The sequence below is a fragment of the Neoarius graeffei genome, chromosome 26 (assembly GCF_027579695.1).
Source record: "Neoarius graeffei isolate fNeoGra1 chromosome 26, fNeoGra1.pri, whole genome shotgun sequence".
NCBI classification, from domain to species: Eukaryota; Metazoa; Chordata; class Actinopteri; order Siluriformes; family Ariidae; genus Neoarius; species Neoarius graeffei.
Genome location: NC_083594.1, coordinates 20,366,699 through 20,379,179, shown reverse-complemented (window position 1 = coordinate 20,379,179; position 12,481 = coordinate 20,366,699). Strand labels below are relative to the sequence as shown.

Genomic DNA, 12,481 nt, shown 5'->3' with positions numbered 1-12,481 from the left:
GGTTGCTTTGATAGTGGCCTTCAGCGTATCTGTATTTTTGGGTCGGGTGTTTCTCATCTTCCTCTTGACAATACCCCATAGATTCTCTATGGGGTTCAGGTCAGGCAAGTTGGCTGGCCAATCAAACACAGTAATATCATGGTCAGCAAACCATTTGGTAGTAGTTTTGGCACTGTGGGTAGGTGCTAAGTCCTGCTGGAAAAGGAAATCAGCATCTCCAAAAAGCTCGTCAGCAGATGGAAGCATGAAGTGCTCTAAAATCTCCTGGTAGATGGTTGTGTTGACTTTGGACTTGATAAAATACAGTGGACCAACACCAGCAGATGACATGGCACCCCAAATCATCACAGACTGTGGAAACTTCACACTGGGCTTCAAACACCTTGGATTCTGTGCCTCTCCACTCTTCCTCCAGACTCTAGAACCGTCATTTCCAAATTAAATGCAAAATGTACTTTCATCTGAAGAGGGCTTTGGACCACTGAGCAACAGTCCATTTCTTTCTCTCCTTAGCCCAGATAAGACACTTCTGACATTGTCTCTGGTTCAGGAGTAACTTGATATTAGGAATGCGAAAGTTGTATCCCCTTTCTTGAAGACGTCTGTTCGTGATGGGTCTTGATACACTGACACCAGCCTCAGTCCACTCCTTGTGAAGCTCTCCCAAGTTCTTGCATCAACTTTTCTTGACAATCCTCTCAAGACTGCGGCCATCCCTGTTGCTTGTGCACCTTTTCCAGCCACCCTTTTCAGCAATGACCTTTTGTGGCTTACCCTCCTTGTGGAGGGCATCAGTGATCATCTTCTGGACAACAGTCAAGTCAGCAGTCTTCCCCATGATTGTGGTTGTGTGTACTGAACTAGACCGAGAGATACACTGTGTTCATACTGTTTTACTCAAACTCGAAATGAAATATTCTAATATTTTGAGATGGTTTATGTTTTTGTACTGTATGCCATACTAATTAAAATTAAAATAGAAAAATGCTTGAAACATTTTAGTTTATGTGTAATGAGTCTATAATATATAACAGGGGTTTTCAAAGTGTGGGAGAGTCAGCCCCCCCTCAGAGAGCAAATAAACAGCAGCGCCCCCCCCCCCCCCCCCTTTACAATTTTTGTTGTTGCTATACTTAATGTTCCATTCGTATTTAAAAAAAATGGTTGTTGTACACTTTTATTTTTTCTTTTACACATTTTAAACATGTGTGCTTTTTTAAAACATCTTTTTTTACACATTTTAAACGTGCTTTTTTAAAACATCTTTTTTTACACATTTTAAACGTGCTTTTTTAAAACATCTTTTTTTACACATTTTAAACGTGCTTTTTTAAAACATCTTTTTTTACACATTTTAAACGTGCTTTTTTAAAACATCTTTTACACATTTTAAACGTGCTTTTTTAAAACATCTTTTACACATTTTAAACGTGCTTTTTTAAAACATCTTTTACACATTTTAAACGTGCTTTTTTAAAACATCTTTTACACATTTTAAACGTGCTTTTTTAAAACATCTTTTACACATTTTAAAACATCTGTACTTTTTTTTAAAAATTTTTACGCATTTTAAACATCTGTGCTTTTTTAAAACCTCTTTTTTACACATTTTAAACATCTGTGCTTTTTAAAACATCTTTTTTTACACATTCTAAACATCTGCTTTTTTAAAACTTTTGTTTTACACATTTTAAACATCTGTGCTTTTTTTTTTTTTTAAAACATCGTTTTACACATTTTTAAAACATCTCATAGCCTCATTAGCTAGCACCTCTTGGCAGACAACACACTGTGGCAGTGGAGCATCTTCAGATCCAGTCCATGAAAATCCAAACTTTAAATAATCGTGGTCATACTTCCTTCTTTTTTTGCTTGGCCCAGACTCTGTCTCCTCACTCACTGTAGCTTTAGGTACTAAAAATCGATCCATTTTGTCTCTGGCACAGGCTAGCTGAAGTTCGCTAAATGTCCGCAATAGTAACTTATTCTGGTTTATTTTTCCTCACGTTGTGCCCCCCCTGAAGAACTCTGGCGCCCCCTAGGGGAGGCGCACCCCATACTTTGAAAAGCCCTGATATATAACATTTTCACTTTCTTAAATAACTGATGGGAAATACTGAACTTTTTCACAATATTCTAATTTTTTGAGACGCACTAGTACTAACTTGCTGACAAATCATACAATACTACAGTTGAACAGTTTCAGCACCAATGGGGGGAGAAAAAGAGAAAAATAAAAATCACACTCACAAAGCTGCTTTAACTGTAGGATAGGACAACATTTATGACGGTGATGATTTTACACACTAGGACACAATCATCACTTGCACAAAGTGATGCTGCTTGATTCAACTGTTTGAACCAAGAGCTTGTGCTATTTATTCATTTCCAAGTTAATTTTCCTTGCAAATACTTTTTGATATTGGGATGGATAATCATATCAGCAGGGATGAGAATGAAAAATATTTTACAAAGTCTGAAAAAACCGGGCCGGGGCCCATGGGGCTAATGATTTTTGGCTTTTTTTTTTTACCCCAAAACCATTAATTTTATCAGCAAAAATTTGCAATTTGGAAATAAATTCCCCTTCTTGGTGGACTCGCAGGTGAAAATGATTAATATGGTACAAGAGACTTGTTTTTAATCAATTCACATTTGATGATTTAAAAAAAATAATAATAATAAAAAAAATCAATGCACCTTTTAATATAAACGAGCTCTACAGTATTATATTTCTGCATTTTTGCTATTCATGTCTCTAATCCTTTAAAATGAAGTGCAAACCAGAAAAAAGTTCTATCATATAATTCTCTTAAGCTTTCTTCTGACGTTATCATGGTAGCAGGAGGTCTTGCATATTAAGCAGGCAACATTCAACATCACTCATCACTTCCCTTTCAACTGTTGTGTGGACTAACTAGGTTTTATCTGGACAGGATGTTGTGTAATGTAATACAGATACCATATGGTCAATTTGAAGATCGAGATGGTGATTCTGAATTAAAGAACAGGCATGTACAATGGGCATTACATATTGGAAATTTTTTTTAAAACAAAAACTATAAGTTCATCTCAGCCTACAGTTTGGGCAGACGCTTCCGCGCGGCACATGCCAGCAATTCCGTCCCCCTATGAAATGAGCAATAAGTAGGAGTATACACGGTATCATACTTAAAATTTCATCAACTGAAAACTCCGGTCCTCGAGAAAAGAGATAAAAGCCCGCCCACACTGAAAGCTGATTGGCTTATTTTGCTGAATAACCCAATCAAGATGCTCTTTGTCTGGCATGCGCTACATGAACAGGCACACAGGCAGTGTTGCCAGATTGGGTGGTTTTAAGTGCATTTTGGCGGGTTTTGAACATATTTTAGGCTGGGAAACGTCAGCAGTATCTGGCAACACTGCACACAGTCTCCCTCGCACACCCCCTCGCGTGCGCACATTCTAAGATGCGTGATGCAGACCTTAAATGTTGCGCGCGCACGCTCTTGCTCGCTTCTATCAATATGCAGGAGACTCCCGGAACTTCCGGGACACTTGGGATGTCTGCGTTATAAGGTGACCACAGATCATTAATCATCCCCCCCCCCCAAAAAAAATTCTCAACGGATTTACATCGATCTCAAAAACGATCATTTTGGTCTGAAAAAGTCGGAAATCCGCCAATCGGCGGAAAATTCTCATCCCTGATATCAGTAAAGATCATGTAGATTAAATTCGTACCTCAGGCGATATTAGCAGAAACAAAATTTCTCCAAGAGTGTCTCCCAGCCAAGGGTATTTTCAGAAAACTTTAACAGTCAGTGCCATCATGTGCCACACTTCCACACCACATGCACAAGGAGACAGTGTCTCATGGCAGTGTTGTAGTCGAGTCACTAAACCTCGAGTCCGAGTCTATTTCAAGCCATTAAAGAAAATTTCGAGTCGAATCCACTATTGATCTGAGTCGAGTCTGAGAACAAAGACTCCAACTGCACCACTTGATGGTGGCTGTTGCTGCCTTTACGTGAAACCATTTACGGCGCGCACATGCTGTCCAGAGCATGCCCGAGTCTCTCTTATGTACACGCCAAGGTGCGCAGGTCTGACACACTTGCACGAAATTCATACAAAAATTAACGTAGATATAAATATCTTACGCCAAATTATTATGGCATGTTACAAAAAATAAAGAAAAAATCCGAGTCCTTGTCTCCAATTTACGAGTCATCAGTGCTCAAGTCGGGCGGCACGGTGGTGTAGTGGTTAGCGCTGTCGCCTCACAGCAAGAAGGTCCTGGGTTCGAGCCCCGGGGCCGGCGAGGGCCTTTCTGTGCAGAGTTTGCATGTTCTCCCCGTGTCCGCGTGGGTTTCCTCCGGGTGCTCCGGTTTCCCCCACAGTCCAAAGACATGCAGGTTAGGTTAACTGGTGACTCTAAATTGACCGTAGGTGTGAATGTGAGTGTGAATGGTTGTCTGTGTCTATGTGTCAGCCCTGTGATGACCTGGCGACTTGTCCAGGGTGTACCCCGCCTTTCGCCCGTAGTCAGCTGGGATAGGCTCCAGCTTGCCTGCGACCCTGTAGAAGGATAAAGCGGCTAGAGATAATGAGATGAGATGAGTGCTCAAGTCCAAGTCGAGTCACGAGTCTTTAAAATTAGGGCACAAGTCCTGGACTCGAGTACTACAAGCCTGCCTCATGGACCGAACCAGAATGTACAACAAAAAGAAAAATGAACTGCATTTCACTTTCGTGTGAGAATGGACAGCAAAGTAGCTAAGCAGATGATGTGATGGATTTAGTTGCCTACACTGTAGCTCTGGATTCTTTACAACAAAATTACACAAAAATCTCTCATATTGCCTTTTAGATTTTTCGTATCTTCCCAAATCCTTTCAAAATTTTCATCATGTCACTGTTTTTGCACCGACTTGGGAGGTGGGTAGAAGCAGCAGCCACCTTTATTTGTCACACGTATTATAAAACAGTGAAATTCTTTTCTTCACATATCCCAGCTTGTTAGGAAGTTGGGGTCTGAGCACAGGGTTACAGCATCCCTGGGTTAAGGGCCCTGCTCAAGGGCCCCAACAGCAGCAGCTTGGCAGTGCTGGGTCTTGAACCCCTGACCTTCAGATTAGTAACCCAGAGCCTTAACCGTTGAGCCACCACTGCCCGTTTTATTTAGGTAGTACATCTACTCACACTGGGCGGCACAGTGGTGTAGTGGTTAGCGCTGTCGCCTCACAGCAAGAAGCTCCAGGTTCGAGCCCCGTGGCCGGCGAGGGCCTTTCTGTGCAGAGTTTGCACGTTCTCCCCGTGTCCGCATGGGTTTCCTCCGGGTGCTCCGGTTTCCCCCACAGTCCAAAGACATGCAGGTTAGGTTAACTGGTGACTCTAAATTGACCGTAGGTGTGAATGTGAATGGTTGTCTGTGTCTATGTGTCAGCCCTGTGATGACCTGGCGACTTGTCCAGGGTGTACCCCGCCTTTCGCCCGTAGTCAGCTGGGCTAGGCTCCAGCTTGCCTGCGACCCTGTAGAACAGGATAAAGAGGCTAGAGATGATGAGATCTACTCACACCTGTTACGTTCAGAGCACCTCGTTTTGCTTTGCTGATAGCTCTGATTGGGGTTAATGTAGTTCTAGTTACGTGCCAGCCTCGACACCACCAGACAAACACAACCAGCATGTGTTTGATTCACAAGTCATGTAATCTTTCAGCCTCTATAAGCGATACTCATCAAGAAATCCCTTGAGATCCCTTTACATCACCATTTCTTCACTTAGCCCTTTCACTACTGCAGACTGCTACCCTGGTCTCCTCTTTCCGCACTCTCCCTCTGTCACTCCAAGTTACATGTCAATCCTGAGACACCAGTAAGATGCTGACCTCTTCTACTCCTCGGACCTGCCTGATCCATCCTGGTGCCCTACATCTGGCTGGAGTCTCATCACATTGCCCCTGTGGAGGACGGCCCCATATGGACAGTCGAAAGTCGCACTTGGAAGACGCTCTGGACACTTACAGTAATGTTTTTATGTCTGAGGACTACAGTTAACTCGCCAACTTTAGGACTGCAGTTGTCATGAACAGTTTTGCACTCAAGTTTCCACCAATGAACAGTTTATAACTTCAGCAAAACAGACTTCATGTTAAAACTAGAATGAATTTCCTGGTTACACAGTTATACTTTGTGACTCTGTAGGACACGATAAATAACTCGCTTTTATAACAATCGCGCGATCCGTTATCACCCAGATGAGGATGGGTTCAGGGATGAGAATGGGACATTTAAAAAAAAAAAAACTCTGAAATGCCTGGCCGGTCTAGGGGCATTTGCCCAATTCACAATCCCCCTTATCCAATATATATGCGAATGAATGTTTTCAAATTCAATGATGGTTTAAAACATTTATAAACTTTGAGATTATATATATATATATATATATATATATATATATATATATATATATATATATATATATTAGTTGCAAGGATGGACGGCGGTGGAGCAGACAGAGAGCCGGAAAACTTCTTCCTCCAAAAATATATTTTTAATTTTTTCTATTTTCAAAACTTTTCTTAAAATAGTGCAAATATTTACAGTACGCCAACCAAAGGTTCAAATTGCCAAAAAGAAAACACAAAAATAAAGAGGCTTCAAGTTTGCCAGACTAAATCAAAAAGACCCTGAACAAAATTATTAGCCAGCCAAACCTCAGTACCTTCAAACAAGACGTTCCAACCACAACTGAGGCTCTGGAGCTACTGCAGAGCTTACATACCCACAGCCCCTCCCACAGTTGAGCCCAAATTGCAAAATTAATCAAATCAACTAAATAATGACATCCTAAATACAAAATAATTTAAAGAAACAAAAACACAAAATATACAAACATCCAAAATAATTTTCTTTAACCAAAAACCCTTCAGTGCATAGTAAAATACATGTTTCCCCAACACCAGTAAAACACCCCCGTTAAAATAGTCCGTTCTACCAAACACCCGCAAAACCCCTACATAACAAGCCGATGGTACAGTCCCTCGGTTTCTCATAGCAAACAGGAAGTATGTGGAGTTCGCGTGATGAGTTACTAAAAACTGTTTTGTGTTATAAAAATGCTAAAACTAAATAAACTTGACGTTAGAAATAACCGGTTTGTACGCGTGTTTCCTAGACCAGAGACAATGCTTAACAGATGGGAGATGAAAATGCTTAGAAATGTGTGATGCGTTTTACATACGAGTGGAGCCAAACAAATGTTACTAGAATTGAGAGTGAGTTAGAGTTACTAGAGTGGAGCCAAACAAATGTTACTACATGAGAAGCCTTGCGCTTGTCTCGGAGCGCGGATCTCCAAACACATGAGAAGCCTTGCGCTTGTCTCGGAGCGCGGATCTCCAAACACATGAGAAGCCTTGCGCTTGTCTCGGAGCGCGGATCTCCAAACACATGAGAAGCCTTGCGCTTGTCTCGGAGCGCGGATCTCCAAACACATGAGAAGCCTTGCGCTTGTCTCGGAGCGCGGATCTCCAAACACATGAGAAGCCTCTCTTACGCACATATCACGCGGACTCCACACCTCCACACACGCATCGCGTCTGAAGTCATAACTCATCAGGGGAAATCGTGTCCACATTGGCATGTTCAAAAAACAACCTCGCGTCAACAATGATACCACACGCAAGGAAAAAAAAAAAAAAAAAAAAAAAAAAAAAAACAGTCAGGCTACTCAACAACCAACCTGGCAGCAGCAAGCAAGCCCCAAACCATCCTAAATTATTATTAAATTGTAGAAGTCTGGGAGGCTTGCTCCTCATACAGTTATCAACTTGGGGCCAATTTAGCATGTTTTAAATCTGAATTTCTTGCGTTTGCTTACCTCAAAGTGTCCGCAGATCATGCACAGACTTATCCATTATATCCACAGTTTTTTGCCAAGTCTCACACAGGTTTCTTTCAAGTCTACTGTTGGGCCAATAAATCATAAATAAAACAGCTCAGATTTGTTTAAGTCGTTTGCCACTCCACTTTATTCTCGTGGGTTCACATACCGCTGCCGTTATTTCCCCCTAGTCACGAGTTTGTTGGTCTTCCAATATGGCGCAGGGTCTGTTTACTTCCGGTTTCGGGTGACGTCAGTGAAAGGGGTATATTGCCATACATTCACCAAAAATAATGTTATCACCAAATTTTTTTTGCATGGTAAATAGAGCTATCACAGGGCTACAATAAACAACCAAGTTTATTTATTCAAGCCTTTTGATATTGAAGATAAGTGTTAAATGTGATTTTTAGCTTGCATACCCTGATTGTAAAACAACCCTTAAGTAGAAATCTGCACTACACTGGTGGCCATCAGCTCCCCTTAACTATAGATCCAGAACAAAACTGGAAGGAAAAAAAAAAACCCTAATGATTTGGTTTTACGTTGAGATCTTATTTATGATTGATGGAAAATGAACACGCGAGATTGAACGGATCGGGTCAGCAGCAGCAGCGTCACAGACACCGGATGGGTCTGTGGTGGTGAAGCAGGAGCTGTGACTGAGGAGGAAAGTGACTGAACAATTAAGGTCAGGCGGACAGGCTGTGGAAATGAGTTTCTTATGTAAGGTTGCTGGTATTATTCTCCATGATGGGGTATAAGAGATTGACAATCAAGGACAGCCTCAGAGTCGAGCTGCTGCCGTTCTGAATTGAGAGAAGACCGTTGAGGTGGTTCAGGGATTTTGCAAGAGAGCCCCCGATCAGAGAGAGCTTGTTTTACCACTGGACAGATTATGTCTCACAGTTAGCTTGGGATCCTCAGGAGGAGCGAAAATCTGTGGCTGGGGATAGAGAAGTCTAGACTAACCTTCTCAGCCTGTCGACCATCACCAGGAAACGGATATGAAAAATAATATGTTCTTGTTGACTGAGTGGGAGGGCCAGACAGGAAAATATTTGGCCTGAGGTTCGTGCCGTACGGACCGGGCGCAGCAAGGTCTGTACAAATGACCAAGAGCTAAATATTTTCCCATCTGGCGTGACCTAACTTGGTCAATAAGCATTTTATCATATGACCTTTTTTAACTAACGTACACAGTGGAAAATAATGAACGGTGTGGGAAAATCTTACTGTTGTCGTCGTCAAGGTAGCGTTGAATATTTCACGAAAAGTAAGACAAATAGGGTGTTCACACGGCACATATTTGCATCGATGCTGCACCGATGTATTTTGTTGCGATATATCTTACACCGGTGTAGATTTTGCGCAGCGTTCACACGTCACAACCCTGCTTACTAGAGAGAAGCGTGTTAGCACCGGTGCAGCCCCACTTGCGGTCACACGGCAGTTTCTGCGACCGTGTTATAGTAGCAAAAACTTTATTACTATCATTTCCTTTGATAGTAATAAAGTTTTGATATTTCCTTTTATTACTATCATTTCCTATCATTATTACTATCATTTCCGATAGTAATAATGCGGAAATGAAATATGCGCATGCGTGAAAATGTACTTCCTTTTCCCGGTTGTCATGGCATCACCAAGCGCCGGGAAAACAACATGGATGAAGACACCAGTGTTGCCAGATATTGTTGACGTTTTCCATCCCAAAATATGTTCAAATCCGCCAAAATGCACTTAAAACCGCCCAATCTGGCAACACTGGAAGACACGCAGTTCTGTTGTTGTTGATATTCGCCATTTTGGAAGCGCAAAATACCAGGATGCAAATTATGCAATGCCCGTATGTAATCAACTCTCCTCACGCGTAGCGAGTCTACCCCTGTAGCGTTCAGACGTCCCATTTTATATCGGTGCTGCCCCGCAAACTAGCATTTACTCCGGAGTAAATTCCTTAAACCACCTCCCGAGCAGGGTTAGATTTGCACCGGTTTAAGCAGCTTTCAGGGGCTACACCGCTATAACTTTGTACCATGTGAACGCTCTACCGGGGCAGCCCCGGTGCTACACCGGAGTAAAAGTTAACGTGTGAACACCCCTAAAGTGTCAGGTTTGTAGTCTAAATTTCCTTTTTTCTTCTCTCGTATATAGAAACTACATAGCAAGCTGTCTCGCTCCTTAGAGAGGATGACTCGTGTCTCTTTCTGCCTTAAAGCAGATACGCAGAACCATGGCCTCACTTTTTGTTTATAAATGCATTGAGACCTCAAGAATGTCATCGGAATAGTATTAAATCTAATAGTAATTTTTTACGATTAAAGTGATTCATATAGGTAGCGGTCCGAGTGAAGGACCTTGACATCTGTGACGTTACAGCAGGAAGTCTATCGGTCTCATCGCCATTTCCGCTATACTAAAACAGAGCTGACTGCAACTCCGATCCTCCATTTTGAGCTAATTTATCACCATGCCACGTAGATGTGCTGCTGGCCGATGCAGCAACACGACAGAAGGTGGATTTATGTTGCATTCATGGCCCAAGAATGTTCAAACTGCAAAGATTTGGACACGTTTTGTGAGAAGTTCACGGGCACATTTTACTGAAGACTTGTACAAGACCTCTGATCTGTTGAGCAGCGTTGGCTATAAGCCCGTATTGAAAGAGGGTGCAGTACCAACAAGTAAAGGAAAAGAAAACTACAAGAAAAGGAAAGCAAGTTCAGTTGCACCAGTTCTCCCAGAGTGTGAGCTGAGCAGTAATGGCGGAGTACTCAGGATGGAGAAAATGGAGAATGAGTGGACCAGCCGTCTGATTTCTTTGCTGGATATGCTCGCCTCAGCAGCAATATCTCGCCCTTACGTGGAAGAAGCGAATGAACGAAGAACTGAACATCAGATTGTTTCAAAAACAATCGGCCACAAGCTCGGCCTTCAAGAAGCGAGAACACAGATGGGTAAGATGCGACTCTCATTTGGTTACAGAACACTCGCTGTTTACCTGAATTTAAATTAATACATGTAACTTGTGTATTTAAGTTACCGGTATAAGATTATTTATTTTGATTCAGAATGTGATTGTCTCAGTTCATATGATTATTTAATTCGCCTTTTATGTTTTATCAGTGAAAATGCATGCATGTACATGTATGTTGCATAAGTTATGACGCCTATCCTGTTTTAACGAGAGTCACACGAGACTGTCAGTTCAATTCCATCCAAGTCTCTAGACGGCTTTGTTTCGTAAGGTGGGGGCCTCCGTGGCCGACATGTTACTATCGGATTCACTTTCCGATGGTTCGAACTGATATGGTCCTACGTGTATGGTAGTAGTATGTACACACACTCCAACTTCAGGACTATCACGGTCAGATGTCTTCCTATCTGAGGAATATGAAGAATCTCCAATAAATCCGAATGAAGAAGCCATTGCACCCACTCTCGCCTGCCGAGTCTGGCTTTGGTCTATAGCTGTCAAAGGCCTCGTCCTTAAAACCGGTTACCGCTGTGACGTCACGCACTCAGGGCTGGCTGGCTCAGCAGGGCAGTTCCAATGCCAACTTTGCGGTCGATTTTATCTCTCAAAAATGTATTTTTATATTCCCATTTACACAGTATACAAGAGTCAAGGATGGAGATACTAACCACTCAGAAATTTATTTAAAAATAGAGGTTCTGCGTATCTGCTTTAACTTCAAGAAATCTTTAGAAAACATTCATGTTGTATTTCTTTTTATGGTCTTTTCTTCTTCTTGTCCTTGTATAAAGAAGTGAAGATTTCTTTGTTCAAAAGTACTTTTTTCCATTTTCTTCAACCATTTCAGCTTTTTCAATTAGATCTGTATCTGATAAATGATCTGGATTTAAAAAATAAATAAATCACTTTTCACTGTGCTCACTCATGTCGCTCATTTTTCAAAGTAACAATTCAGAGCAAAATGAAAACGGCGGAAGCGAGGGAAACAGGTCCGGGCCACATACGGCTTTTTATAGATTTATAAATCTGTATCTGCCCAGTCACGTGACTTTTCCCAATGGTTTTATAAAGAGTGCACACGTGCGGGTCCATACGGGTCACGTGATAAATAAATGTTTTGGCTGCCTGCCTTTTTTTTTTAGAGGGGAGAAAACAGGGCACAATCCTTTTTTTTTTTGCCCAAGTATTGCTTTAATGTGATTAAATTTCCCTATGATAGGAAAAATGCAGATTTGTAGTTTTTTTAGAGAGAGATGCATGTCTACAGATAGCAGCATTAAATTGTACAGCCGTGTCATATTGTGTAACATGATCGTACTTGACAATATTGGGGTGGTTGAGCTCCTTCAGCAGGGAGATTTCTCGAATGGCAGTACTCGGCACACCTTCAGTCTCCCTGAAAAGAGAGGGCACAAAAAACAACATTCAGAACAACCGCTGTAATTATAATCACTGTTCTGTGTTTCTCCCAGGACTCTGAACTCAAGAAGAAGAAGCTGTCTTTGTTTGTCACATGCACACTCGAGCACAGTGAAATTCGTCCTCTGCGTTTAACCCATCTGAAGCAGCGAACACACACATACCATATACCCAGAGCAGTGGGCAGCTATGCTACAGCACCCAGGGAGCA

At 41.8% G+C, this 12,481-nt stretch overlaps 1 protein-coding gene across 1 annotated transcript in view; it reads right to left on the bottom strand.

The window, feature by feature from the left end:
- cdk2 (cyclin dependent kinase 2) overlaps positions 1 to 12,481 on the bottom strand; it is a 36,675-nt gene that overhangs the window by 17,734 nt on the left and 6,460 nt on the right. The window contains exon 2 of the mRNA XM_060910382.1: positions 12,170 to 12,247. Within this exon, the coding sequence (XP_060766365.1) occupies positions 12,170 to 12,247 (78 nt within the window). The remainder of the gene's footprint in view (positions 1 to 12,169; positions 12,248 to 12,481) is intronic.